We start from the raw sequence: 13,449 nt of genomic DNA on the forward strand, positions 1-13,449 counted from the left end.
AGGAGGTGAATGCAAGCCTCCACGCACCCTGGGAAGTCCCGCTTCCTGTTACCTTCTCCAGCTGGTCAGAGGTGAGGGAGCCGTCTGCTGTGGGAGCTTGTTTTATTGGAAGGGCCAGGCTGGGGAACCAAGTCTGCTGTCCACTCCTTCCACCCGCTCCAACCCATGCCCACCCTAATCTGCAGCACCTTGCTGTCTAGGCCAGGGTGGGGACCCAGAGGTGCCTGCGGCCTGTGTACAGACCGACTCTTAAGTTCTTGATCACATTCTTGGCCCCCTCAGAGGGGCAGGACAGTCCCCTGGAGGGGGCTGAGTAATCCCTAGCTGGGTCCACACCAGGCTGGGCCTCCATGTGCTGGAGGCCGGTGAATGGTGGGCTCTGGCAATGCTGCTGCCCTGCCCTCAGAAGTCCCCGAAGTTCACAGTGTAGGTCTCAGCTGTTGTAAAGGGGAACTCTGGGCCTGTGGCCAGCTCTTCCTCAAGTGTGAACTCAGTCCCAAGTTCTGTTACCACCTCTGTGTAGGTCTCAGTTTCCAGCTCCTCCCAGCTGGCAGTGGTTGGGGACAAGGTGCTCCAGGGCCCCAGAGTAGAAGTGGGGGGCAGGGTGGTGGTGGGGGCTGGGCCCGCTGTGGCTGCCGCTGTGGCTGTCGCGTTGAGGCGGCGCAGACGCATCTGCTCACGCATTCTCAGGCGGTACTGCAGGCGGCGACGCTGCATCATCCTTTGCTGGGGCGTCATAGGGCGGGACGGGTCGATGCGGGGGATGGGCCGGTTCCCGTTCATGGCCATGATCTCCCGGATGCGCTTCCAGTTGGAGCGCGAAAGGACAAAGTTGCACTGGGTGGCCCCGATGTCATAGTCTACGTTGCAGGTCTTGGCGCTTGGGGTGTAGCCCTCTGCGTGGGCTGTCACACGGTACTCACCCGGGTTCAGGATGCGCCAGTAATCGCCCCCTTGTGCTGCAGAGCAAGGATCAGTGTGCTGCCCAGAGCTCCTGAGGCCTGCCCTCCCCACCCCTACACTGCGGGCCCTCCCCCGGGCCTGCGTGCCAACAGCACACAGACTCATCCTCTTTGCCACTCAGGAGGACGAAGTGGGCCCCTAGGGGAAGGTGGGGTACAGGGGTGCACATGCGTTACCTGTCTTCACACCATGGTTGATGCCACTCACGGAGATGGTGGCATTGGCAATAGGGATGCCCTGCTCGTCTGTCACCACCCCTTTAATGCCGCGGTGAACCTACAGGGGTGGGGCCGGCAGGGCTGCTGCTTACACGGTGGCAGTGTCCTCCATGGAGGCCCCACACAGGACCACCCAGGCGCTGGCCCAGCCCTTGGCCCTCTCCCTGATGCCCCTCCCTGCAGACCCACCTGTTCCATGAAGGTGAGCAGGGCTTCCTTGTTGTTCTCCCACTCCCGGGGTAGCTCACTCTCATGTGGGAACTTGTCACAGCCCAGGTAGATAGAGAGCTCCAGGCAGTTAGTGTGCAGGTAACTGAAGTCATTGATAGCTGGGGCAGGGACAGATAGCCACAGTCATCACCCCACCCGCACCCCATCTCCCCTCACACCCCCCAGGCCTCACTCACTCCCCGATCTGGGGTTCCACTTGGCCCCGTTGACGATCCCCCTGCCGCTGGTGTAGTCCTGGGCCTGGCACCCGCCCCGGTAGGGCTCAGTCATGGTGAGGTGAGTGGAGGCAAAGGAAATGGCCAGCCAGCGGAAGATGGCATGGTCCGGGGTCTCCTGGGCCTCGGATGCCTCGTCCTCCTCCTCCTCTCCCCGGGCAGCCGCCATGGCTGCAGCCAGCAGCTGCTCCTGGCTTGGTGGTCGGGCCATGTCATAGGGGTAGGACACAAGCCGCTCGCCACCGTTCAGGTTCGCCCCCAGCACAAAGGGATTCTTCTCCATCCAGGCAATGATGGCCCGGACCTCCGTGGACACCTGGGAGCCACCAGTGGGGACATGTGAGGCCAGGGCTGCAGCTTTGAGCCACCAGGCGCCTGCCTCCATGCCCCTCTGCAATGGGCAGATGGCAAACAACTGGGGTTCACCCCCAGGCCTCCAAGCCTGAGCGCCTGAAGTTCAGCCACCCACCAGCTGCCCCAAATTCAGTCCAGGACTCCAAGCCTGGCCAGGACCCCAGGGCTCTGCTGCAGCCTCACCGTGGCATCTGGGGAGAGGTAGCGGTCAGGAATGGGCAGGTTGTTGTTGGGGACTCGGTAGGGGACCCATTTCCTCTCCTCAGCACCCCACAGCACAGAGTTGAGATCCGGGAAGTCCTCAAAGATGTCAAAGCCCTCCTCAGTCCAGAGCCCCAGCGCCCAGTTCCCAAATTCTGAGCCCTGTGGGGAACCAGCTGGTCAGGGCCTGCTGCCCACCTGCAGCCCTGCCCTCGCTGCCCGCCCCGCCTACCCACCATCTGTGCGGCGACTTCGTAGCCATCGGGGTTCAGCGAGGGTACCAGGTGGATGCGCGTGTCGTGCACCAGGCTGCGCACCCGTGGGTTCCCGTCACGGTACTCGCGGCACACGTACTGCATGAGCAGCAGCAGCAGCTCCCGGCCTAGCACCTCATTGCCGTGGATCCCAGCTGTGTAGCGGAACTCGGGCTCTCCTGCAAGGGCAGGGGCCTCAGTAAGCACCCTGCCACTGAGGCTGGCAGTCTGAGGGAAGGAGGCACAGGGTAGGCGGTGGCGCAGGGAGAGGAATCGAGCCTTGCAGGGTCCAGCAAAGCAGACCCAGGTGCTGAAGGACCCCGGAGGAGACAGCTCAGCTGAGCACAGGTAGGAGGGGCAAGCCACGTCCTGCCTGGCTCTGCCACGTGGGGGAGGTGAAGCAAGGATAGGGCCCTGGTAGCATGTACTTCAACAGCTAGGGGCTCCATGAAGGGCAGGGATGGTGCCGGGACGGTGTCCCCTGCTTACCCAGCTCATGCTCGCCAGGGTTGTCAGAGATCTCCATGGCGTAGATCTTCAGCCCACGTGAGCTCTTGCCCAGGCTGTATGTGCGGGTAATGGTGGGGCACTCTTCGTTCACCACCTTCATCAGCTGAGGGGGTAGGCTGAGAATCAGAGCCCACCACCCCTCCCTGACCCAATGGGCCCTGGCCACTCCCACTGTCTTGGGGAGGGCTTTCGGCTTTAAGAACCTCCAGAGGAAGGGGCAGGAGGGGCACTGCAGGTGACCCCAGCCCCTCTCAGATCAGCTCCCAGGTGCTAACACTGGGTAAAGAGGGCCCTGGGGAGTCCTGGCCCAGCTCCGCAGTCCTCAGGTGCTGGACTGGCAACTTCCCTCCTGGGGACCAGGAGGGCCATATGGCTTGACACTGAGCAAGCGCTGGGCAGAAGTACCCCACCCCCCCCCCCAGAATCCCTAAGCCAGCCCCTGAGCAAAGACCATACTCCCCAGCCCAGAGGAAGGACCCTCCCCACCTGGCGCATGTCCTTGTAGTTGTGGTGGCGGAAGTCCAAGTTGTCAGTGGCCACCACCTCATTTTGCACATAGTAGCTGTAGACAGCTGCAGGGGGCAGGGGGTGGGCTCTGAGCAGATAGCTGCATCCCAGCCCCCCTCCCCCTCACTGTTCTTTCCTCCTCTCAGCCTGTCCCACCCACCCTCATCCAGCACTCACGAGCCAAGGGGCAGCCCAGCACCTCCAAGCGCAAGCACAGGCTGCCATTCCAGGTGAGTGGGTAGATACGGATAAAGCGGGCCACCACCGGCTCCGGGAACTCGCTCAGCACTGGTGTGTCCTTGTCCACGTTCCCATGGAAGGTCTGGGGACAGGCAGAGCCTCAGAGGACAGCCACCCCACTTGGCTGCAGACCATGGGGCAGAGCTGGGCTCCGGGAGGAGGCGCCCACCATTTCTTCATAACCGTTGCTGTACATCATCCAGGTCTGGCTGTCATTGCTGAACCCCACAAAGAAAGTGGTCACAAAGTCGTCGCTGTGGGCAGAGTGGACGTGCCAGTCAGAGTGGACGTGCCAGTCAGCCATTCCCCACCACCCTGGACTCAGAGGGCCCAAGCCTCTTCTCTGCTGGAACTAGAAGGGGCCTCAAAGTGTGTGGACTGGCCCCTAGGAAACCTGGCAGGTACTTACTCCCTCTGACCTTATTTGCTTATCTGGAAACAGTTTCAGCGTCACAAGTGGTACACTACCGCCCCTGACTTCTCTCTAGGGGCCTTTCCCAGCTGGGCCCAGCCCAACAGGATGCCCCAAGCGGGGTTCATGTGGAGCCTAGAGGCCCCCCCACCCAGCAGCGTACTGGATGCTGGAATCTCGGCCTTGAGTGATGACGCCGGTGAATCTGGTGGTCCTCCTGCTGTCCACCTCAATCCACTGTGTCCGCCCATCATCCTCGGCACACCATGCCCCGTCATAGTAGTCATCTTCATTGGGCCCTGCCTGCAGGGAGTGTGCAGGGAGCCTGAGTGGGGGATGGGAGAGCCCTGGCCCAGGCTGGGACAGGTTCCCAGGATACCCACCTGCATGTTGAGCCGGCCACGTTGTGCCCCCAGGCCGTGCCGCAGCATGGAGGAGGCACGAATCTGGTTGTCTTCAATGCGGTGTGACTCCATCCCAACAGGGGGGCACTCTGGGGACATGGCACCCCAGGCTGCAGGCCCATTGACTCCACCCCTCCCTCGACCACACCCTGAATCCAGGAACCCCAGGACCCACAAGGCCAATGCCCATACTACCACTGCCTACGCCTGCCACATCAAGGAGGATGAAGGCAGACCTCAGCCGGACAGTGCCCGCTGAACCAGTGGGCAGTGGAGCAACCAGGCCCCCTGATGCCCTGCTGGCCCAGCCCACTCCAGTTGTGACTCAAACCTAGATCAGGAGCTGTTCTCAATTCCCAGCCTATTCCTTCACTTCCCAGGCCTCAGCCGCCTTATCTGGAAAATGGGCCAACAGTGCCCAGCTCTGAGGAGGTTCAAGGCTCACGTGAGATTATTGGAAGGTCACCCCTGGAGAACATGCTTAGCTGGAGGTCACAGATGTCGTCATCAGAGACTGAGGCCTTTCTCTGCCACCCCAAGCCCCCATCCTCCCTCTACCACACCCACCAAAGCGGGAGGGCCCCAGGGAGCTCCGCCCTGTCCTAGCAGCCCAACCTCAGAACCACCTGCCCAGGCCTCGAGTGGAGGTGTCTGCACAACTGAGGCTGCTCCCAGGGCCCCAGGAACTTAGGAGAAGGCAAGGGTTTTGTGGCGCAGGAGTGGCTGCCAGGGAATTTGGACCTGGGCTGCAGGACTTTGGCCTTGGGCAGGTCACTGGCTCCTAGTGCCCCACACTGGAGAAGGGACTCACTGATTTTCTCCACTGGAGCCCACTCCTCCTCCTCGCCCTTCCGGGGGCCTGTGGGGCAACATAGGGAGGGTGGTGCTGAGGGCCCCAGAATACCCAGGAGTCCAGATGCCCCCACACCAACCTCAGCCCCACAGGGACTCCTCATGCCCCAGCCCTGCCCCCTCACCCTTGTCCTTGCCCTTCTCCACAGCCCACTTGTCGTCCGTCTCCTCCTCCTTGGGGCTGCTGCCCTCCTTTTTGGGTTTCTCTGAGGGTGAAAGGAAGAGAGGCCTGTCAGCCCAGCCTTGGGACTGGGGCGTATGTGGGGCTTGGGCACAGGGAACAGAAGCTTGGTCCCACTCACTCAGCGTCTCCTTTTCTTCATCTGTGTCCAGCTTAGCATCCGGCTTCCGAGGGTGGGGACGCCGGAAGTAGTAGTCCACTGTGGGAGAGAGACGCCTACTGAGAGTGGCCCTGGATGGCCACTCCTCGGCCTCCGCCTGGGGCACTGCGAGGGACCCCTGGGCTGGGGCTCACCCGGCCACACTGCCTGCCAGGTTCCTGGTCTCACAGGACCCAGATTGAGCAGGCATGGAGAAGAGCAACAGCTCTAGGGTGGACAACAGCCTTGGTACAGGTGGGAATGAGCAGGACCCAATTAAGGTGGGCAACCTGGCCCCACAGGTGTCTGGTCCTGGAAAGGTGGGGGATCAAAGCTGAAGGGAGCTGTGGATGGGGGATGGGCAGGAGTGGAGTGGCAGCTGGGCCACACCACTAAGAGTGTCAGGGCTTGGCTGGGCAGAGGGGAGGGGGAACAATTTGACCAGAAGCCATCTGGGGAAGTGTCATCTGGCCACTTTGGGGAGCCTGGGGGGGGAGGGGAAATGATGAGAACCTGATAAGGCCTGCAGCCCTGGGGAGGGGACAGCAAAGGGACCCACCTACAGGGGAACCTGAGGAAGCAGACAGTATCAGAACACTAACAGGGCAGTGGCAAGGAACGGGTTTTCCCGCAGACCCAGGACACCCCCAGTGGGGGCGCAAGCAAAGGTGGAGCCAAGGCGGTAGCCAGGATCAGCCTGAGGGGGAAGACAGCAGGTTGGGGGTAGAGGCTACGGGACACGCCAGGCAGCAGGGGGCAGCACAGCTCCCACAGCCAGTCAGGCACCGTGGCCTAGTCTCCTACTCCCGACTCTGGGATGTCTGCTTGGCCCCCGCCCTCGCACTAGCAGCCAGGTCCTGGGCACTCACTGTCATCGTAGTCAGGGATCACGTAGCCATCACCGTAGTCAGGACTGGGTGGGGGTTGCAGGGGCTCCAAAGGCTGCTCTGTGGATACGCAGGGCAGAGTGGGCTCAGAGTCCTTGGGTCCCCTGCCCCAGCCCCAGGCCCACAGGCCCAGCCCCCTCCACCCCCAGCTCCCTGCCCTCCTCCCCGGTAGTCTCCCCTGCCTTGCCACCCTGGGCCCCAGGGAGGATGCAACTGTCCTACCGCTCCCCTTTTCTGGGCCCTCGACCACCAGCCGGGGCGGTTCAGGCTTTTCCTCAGGGCCCTTAGGCCTCTGGGGCCTCCTCCTGCTCGGTGGGGGCCTGGGCTTCTTCTGGCGCCGGATGTACTCAACTGAGGAGGAAGGGGTGCTGAGGCAGGCCACCCATGCCCCCAGGCCAGAGGCCCTGCCAGGAGTGCCAATGCAGACACAGGTGGAGCCCGCCAAGTGGTGGCATCCTACTCACAGTCCTCATAGTCCTCGCGCTCTATCTGGTCGTTATAGTCCAGTGTGGGCACCTCCTCCTCCAGCTCTGGGGGAAAACGCTCACAGCTGCCTAGCTGAAGACATGCACTGACCACCCCACCCCACCCTGCCCCCCGGAGCCTGGGCAGCCACCCACCGGGGACACACATGGAAACCCAGGATACTGACTACACCTAACTATAACTACAGTCCTGGTGGGCCTGGTCCTCTCCAGATTTTAGACTGAGCCCCAAGTCCCGGGAAACCTGTCAGTCCCAGGCACACTGGGGCAGTGAGTCACCCTTGGTGCTGAGGCCAGGGTGGCTGCTGCCACTCACCAGGTTGGTGCTCCTCTGACACCAGGCCAGTCTCCTCTCCTCCTCGACCCTGCCAGGGGTTTGGGAGGGCCCCACCTGCAACACAGAAGCCCTCAGAGCAAGTGGACAGGAGGCCTTCCCTGGTCGCCTTTAGAGACCCCAGCAGTGGAAGGGTGGGCCTCCACGTCTTGGCTGCTGTCACCCACCCTCTGGAAGGCACGAGGGAGCCCTGCAGGCTCAGACCCCAGAGATGCATGGGTGGGATAATTCTGGATGGGGCCAGGGACAGAGATCCCAGGGCAGTGAAGGACAAGCCCTATCCACAAGGCCACCAACCCCTCTCCTTACCAAGCAGAAACTCACCAATCAGACTGCCAGAGTTTATCAAAACGAGGCCCCAGAGGCCTCCCCCGCGGTTGCTGAGGATACTTGAGGGTCTGCAGGAAGCAGTGGCCCAGGGACCCATCTTACCCCCACACTGCCCACACCCCAGCAGTAGGTCAGAGCTCAGTAGGAGGAGCCCCAGTACACACCTCCCTCCTGGGGTAGCTCCCTGAGGCCAGGGCTGGAGGGCAGGGGTGGTGGCCACTCCAGGATCTCTGGAGGGGTCGGGGTGGGGGACCTCTTCCCAGCTACGGGCCTCTTGGTGGCCTTGGGTGGCTTCTCCTTAGGCTTTTTGGTGGCCTTGGGTGGCTTCTCCTTAGGCTTCTTGGTGGCCTTGGGTGGCTTCTCCTTGGGCTTCTTGGTGGCCTTGGGTGGCTTCTCCTTGGGCTTCTTGGGGGGTCTGGGAGACCCATCTGAGGGCAGCTTGGTTGGTTTGGGGCCTTTGTCCTTCTTCCCTTTCTTTCCTTTGTCTTTAGGCTTTTCCAGAGGTGCTGTTGGAGAGTCAGATGTAAGTCAGATGGACTGAGAGCCCCTCTGTGTCTCAACAGCCTGGGCACAGCGCCTCTCATCGGTTCCTCATACAGACCAGGAGCTGAGGCTGAGGTGCTTGCCCAAGAGGCAGCACTGGCATTTGAACCCAGGCTTTCTGTTTGCATGTCTAGGACTGTCACCACCACATTGCGTCCACTCTGAGGACAGAGCATGGGATATTCAATTCCCAAAGAAAAGGCCCTGGCTCCCCAACTGCCAAAACCTCAGCATGGGCCCCTCGGAACCCACTCTTCACTGCTTGCCCACTTGCCAGCCTGGGAGGGGCCAGAGGGGACCAGCTGGCCAGCCCCGGAGGCACGTGGTTCAAGAGGGAGGGGGCAGTCTCATTCCTCACTAACGCAGGAGGTAAAGGACCCAGGGCCCTCCCTAAAGCCTCCCTGCAGGGACAAGAAATGATCCCTGAAGCAAAGGGGGCAGGGCAGGTGGGAGGCCAGCTGGGGGTCCTGGGGGCTCACAGAGGACAGAGGGACAGCAGAAGGGGGCTTGGGGTTCCTCACCATCTCTGCTGCCCCGGCCTCACTCAGAGTAGCGGGGAAGCAGTAGGGTCCAAGCATGGGGCCTCCCAGTGGGAATCCTCCCAGGACCCTAAGCAGTGACCCTGAGCAGGAGCTGCACATACATCCAAAAGCCCAGGACAGTGACCCTGGAATGGGAGCAGGATGGGGGTGGGGGTGGGGGCTCTAGAAAGGCAACATGGGTTCCACAACCCGCCCCTGAGCAGTAGGGGGAGGAGCCAGAAAGATCTAGAGCTGAGACTGCAGGGGAGGGGCTCCTCAGGAATCATGGATGGTGCCTTGGAAACTTCTGAGATAAATAAACAAATCCTTTAAACAGCTAAGATTTATTGACAACTGATTATGTAAGAGGCCCTGAGTTAAATGCTTCAGTGACGCATCACCCCATTTCATTCTCATAGTAACCCAAGACTACCTACTGCCCCTCGGAGCCTGGGGGGCGGGGTGTCTTCTGTCATGCCTTCCCCTGCCTCTGCACTCCTGAAGTAGTAGACCAAAGGCAGAAGGAGACTCCTGAGTCCCCTCCTAGGAAAGGCCTGAGTGGCCTCATTAGGACCAGCTGGCCAGCGACAGAACACAGACCTAGGGGAGGCGGGGGGCCGGGAGGCGGTGAGCAACATCTCTATTTGGCTCAAGCCTAGTCCCTCTAGGGGCCTGGGACTATCTGTACCACCGGCTCCCCAGTGGCGTGCCGGCCCCAGTGCCGAGTGCGGTTCCAGGCCCAGAGGGGTCTAAGCCAGCATGGGCCGCCTCTCCCCTCGTATCACGCAAAACATCGGGCTCAGTGGAGGATGGTGCGTTACCAAGCGGTTCTCGAGGCTGGGCAGATTGGGGGTGTCCAGACTCTGCCCTAGTCGCTCCATTCTCACCTGACGTCCAGGGTGCCCCAAGCGCCCCACACCCCCGCTCGCCGGCCTCCCCAACCGGGCTCTTACCCTCTCCTGCTGCCCCCGGCCTCGCCGCCTTCTTGCCCCCCGCCTGGGCTTTGCGGACACGCGGGGTGGACTCAGGGGGCGGTGGGGGCTCCACATCCTTCTCTCGGGGCTCAGGCTCCAGCTCGGACAGGAAACCCTCGAGGAACTCCTCGATCTCATCGTCAGTCAGCACCGTCTGCGGGCGGCCCCCGGGACACAGCGCCAACAGCGCCAGGAGGCAGCCGAGCAGGGACGCCCCGTGCAAGGCCGCCATAGAGCCGCGCTCTCGGGGGCTCCGGGCGGGGATCCGGCAAGGCGCCCCGAGGGGCTGGCGACGGCAGGCACTCCCGGCCCCTCGCGGCGCGCTCTCCTTCCCACCGCGCTCGGCAGCCCGCGGACCAGCCTCTCCAAAGCCCGAGCATCGGCCGGGGTAGGGGCCCGGGCTTCCGGAGCCCGGGCGGGGGGAGCGGGGGCGGGGGGGTGGAGCCGGCGCGGACGGCCTGGGCTCCGGCGCGGGGCGGGCAGTCTGGGCGCCAGCAGCGCACTTGGCAGCTCCCAAGGCGCGAACTGCCGGGAGTGGCCGGGCGGGAGGCCGGAGCCCAGGACCGAGGGCCTAGGGGCCGGGGACCTGGGGGAGGATCCGAGGGGGCTCGCCGCCCCTGCCCAGCTCTCGGCCTCCCGCACCTCCCCTAATTCGGGACCCGGAGGCTAGACGCCCCAGCCCAGCCCTCTGGAGGGGACCCGGATCCCCATGGAGGAAAGCCTCCGGGACCCTCTCCATCTCGGAGGGCCGCCAAAGGACGCGAGGGGCTCCGGAGCGTGGTTCCTGTCCTTGCCACGTTTCTGGAGCTTTGGCTGGGTCGGCCAGGCTCGGCCAACTGTCACCAGCCCCAGCCCAGTTGTCAGTCGGGCCCCATTCAGTCACCCTGCAAAAGCAGGCGCTGAGTTCGGCAAGGGAGGGACAGAGGGTGGTTGAGCGGAGGTTCCACCGCTTTGGGAATTTACTTTCTATACCGAAAAAAAAAAAAGCCGATGCAAAATTGCCCGGAGGGAGGGGGCGTTGGAGCCAGCCATATAAGGGCACGAAGTTGCCCCCTCCCCTCCCAGGTCCTAAGGTCAAGAGTTTCTTGCCTACTCCTGCACTCACAGTGACCTAAGGAGGGGCGTCTGAATCTTGGGGAAGAGGGAAGCTTGGTGGAAGTCCCTGCCTGTTTCTCTGGCCTCTCCCCAGAGCAGCCCCTGGGGAAGCTAAGTCAGATTCAAGGGGCAAGTTCATTGGGCAGCATCTAGGGGCTCAGCTCCATGCTGGCCATAATAGTGGGTACAAATGCACAGGAGACCAAATACTGTCCCTGAGGACCTTGAAGAGCCAGGGGAGAGGACATGTGCACTCCAGAGCTGACAGGAAATGAAGCTGTGTGTTCAGAGTGCCATAAGAACAATTCTGATCTCCTGCCCCCCAAATATGAATGAGGCGTAAATATCTGGAGTGCCATGAGGCCCCTGAGTGCCCTTGACTCACCACTTCCCTGACAGTTTCTTCACTGTTTCCTACAATTTACATCCCCCACTTACGCTGAGGGATGAGTGCTTTCCCATCAGTGAGATCCTACAGTGGACAGAGCAGCCATTCTCTCCGTCCCCTTACCAGAACTCATTTTTTAAAACGGTGTTTACAATAGCTGCTGCTGCGTGTGCACCCACCCGGGAGCACCCGGGTTGGATAGAGAATCCCACGAGTCCATTGGTAATGTCAGCATAGAGAGTTAGGATGAGTGTGCCTGGTATCTGACATAAGGCTTCTTGAAGGGCAAATGCTGGCTGGCCCCAAATGAGCCTCACAGCTAAGGTCAGAGCTCCCAAAACATACTCTCCCTTGAAGGAGTGAGGATACAAGAAACAGCACAAGTGGAATCTGCCGGTCAAGGTCAGGGACAATCACAGCCCTGACACAGTCATTTGTGTGGGTCTGGGCCCAGTGAGGCAGTCAAGTGGGAGGACCCGGGAGCCCCTGGTATGATTGACAAGTAGAGTTTGGTCCTTGGGTCAAAGGGAGAGGAAAAGCAGGGAAGGAAGCACCTGAATCCACAGGACACAGCCCTGACCAGCCTGAGCGCTGATGCCAGGGAGGCCACTGTGCGGCTGTGCTGAGACCAGGGCAGGAGGATGGTGCCCAGGGCCCCTCTGGAGAGGCGCGCTTCAACACACCCTTCCTTCTTGTCCTTAAAAGGGCAGTACGGTACGGTAGTAAAGAGCTGGTCTCTGGAGTCAGTCCCGTCTCTGCCCTTCCCAATCTGCTCTCAAGTGCCCACGTCAGGGCCGCAAAAGGAGGGTCGGCATACTCCAGCCGCACCCCCACCACCACACACACACATGCACGATCTGTGCTTACGGCAGGGGGCTTTTAGCACCAGTCACCTCCCTTCAGAGACCAAGGCTGCCCAGACAGACTTTTTTGTCCCGCCACGTGGCCCCAGGCTGGTCCCGTGGTGGTGAGGGTGAAGCGAACTCTTACCCATCACTACCCTGTAAGCCTCTGAGTCATTGCTCTGGAAACTTCATCTCGGAATGTGCTCGTTGCACAAGTTGAGTGCGTCCAGTAGGAGGTCCGGGTTGGGTGAGGGGCCTGTGTAATGTCTTTCCCTCAGAACAGCGCCTCTGCTGGCTTCCCACGTGGATAGGGTTTGGCTAACATCCTCTGAAGGGGAAAACAGAAGATTTTAAAAACATGAAAATGAAATAGGGCCTTTTCCTCAGCCCCAGTGATTCACCAGCTGGCACATGAGCAAATGCCCTCTTGGGAAGCTTAGCTCCCAGGGAGGGGTGAGGGTCTGGGCAGGAGGACAGGGCAAGTGATCAGTTCCTGCTAGGCCTGGTGATCCTCTCCAGTGGGTGCAGCTGGGACCCCCACTAAACTGTAAATCTCACCCAGGAAGTCCTGTAAACCTGGACATGTTGCTCTGCCCAGGGCAAGGAGGCAGCCACAGGTCTGTAAGGGAATGGCCTCCCCTCTGCGAGGAGCACCCAAGGCCTGAGGCAGGTGGTGGAAGCAGGAGCCAGGCAGCTCGCCCTCCCAGGTACTGATCTGGCCAAGAGCCTCTGTGGCTGTACTCACCCTCCCAGGGTGTTCAGTGCACACACACACGCACACACACACGAGCACTCCTGGCACTCTTTGTGCAGGTCTGCTAGTCATCCGGGCTCCCCTCTCACCCCCCATCACCCAACTCCAGCTTCTTGAGAGAGACACATGTGAATTGCTGTGTCATGTCCATTCCCCCAGTGAGGGTCTGCCCAGGAAGAAGGACTGGGCCAACTGGGAAAGGCCATCTCACCCTGGAGGAATTTGCTGAGCTACAGCACACCTTGTTGGCAGAGTTCTGGGAGAGCCATGTGTGGGTTTGGCAGGGGTGGGGGGAGTGCTGCAAATGGGGGCATCTGCTTCTCCTGAAACTGGCTGAAGGGGCTGGTGAGAGGACGAGGAACAGAGGGGTGTTATCTGCACCCTCACCCTCTGGCAGGGTGGGGATGGGCCAAGGGCACAACTTTGAGGGCCATCAAGAAAGAACCAGAGGTCAGGAGCAAGGATCCACTGCAGAGGTCAGTGGAAGAGGCCACCATCATGTAAAGGAACAGTCACTGCAGAGGGTCGTGTGAGCTGAGACTGGGGAGGTGGAGGTCATGCAGGCAAAACTGTCAAGCAGGGCACACCGATTGGCAGATGACTAGAGCTCCA

At 61.4% G+C, this 13,449-nt stretch overlaps 1 protein-coding gene across 1 annotated transcript; it reads right to left on the reverse strand.

The window, feature by feature from the left end:
- Positions 1-85: 85 nt before the first annotated feature.
- Positions 86-10,094, reverse strand: AEBP1 (AE binding protein 1). The gene is made up of 21 exons (XM_003418606.4): positions 9,735-10,094; positions 7,882-8,223; positions 7,370-7,444; positions 7,033-7,098; positions 6,791-6,919; positions 6,551-6,628; positions 5,664-5,741; positions 5,487-5,567; positions 5,321-5,368; positions 4,489-4,598; positions 4,269-4,408; positions 3,863-3,947; positions 3,631-3,775; positions 3,433-3,518; positions 2,926-3,049; positions 2,419-2,615; positions 2,165-2,344; positions 1,589-1,943; positions 1,371-1,510; positions 1,140-1,239; positions 86-959 (listed from the first exon to the last, which is right to left on the reverse strand). Exons 1-21 carry the CDS (start codon positions 9,985-9,987, stop codon positions 403-405), a joined length of 3,369 nt encoding a protein of 1,122 aa, XP_003418654.1. The 5' UTR covers positions 9,988-10,094; the 3' UTR covers positions 86-402.
- Positions 10,095-13,449: the final 3,355 nt, after the last annotated feature.

The sequence above is a fragment of the Loxodonta africana genome, chromosome 8, assembly GCF_030014295.1.
Source record: "Loxodonta africana isolate mLoxAfr1 chromosome 8, mLoxAfr1.hap2, whole genome shotgun sequence".
Taxonomy (NCBI): Eukaryota; Metazoa; Chordata; class Mammalia; order Proboscidea; family Elephantidae; genus Loxodonta; species Loxodonta africana.

Coding starts and splice junctions, on each gene's coding strand:
- AEBP1 (XM_003418606.4), bottom strand. CDS start 9,987: ATGGCGGCCTTGCACGGGGCGTCCCTGCTCGGCTGCCTCCTGGCGCTG. Junction 5,742..6,550: donor GATCCCTGACTACGATGACA/GTGAGTGCCCAG, acceptor TCTCTCCCACAG/TGGACTACTACTTCCGGCGT. Junction 1,944..2,164: donor ACCTCTCCCCAGATGCCACG/GTGAGGCTGCAG, acceptor GGTGGCTCCCAG/GTGTCCACGGAGGTCCGGGC.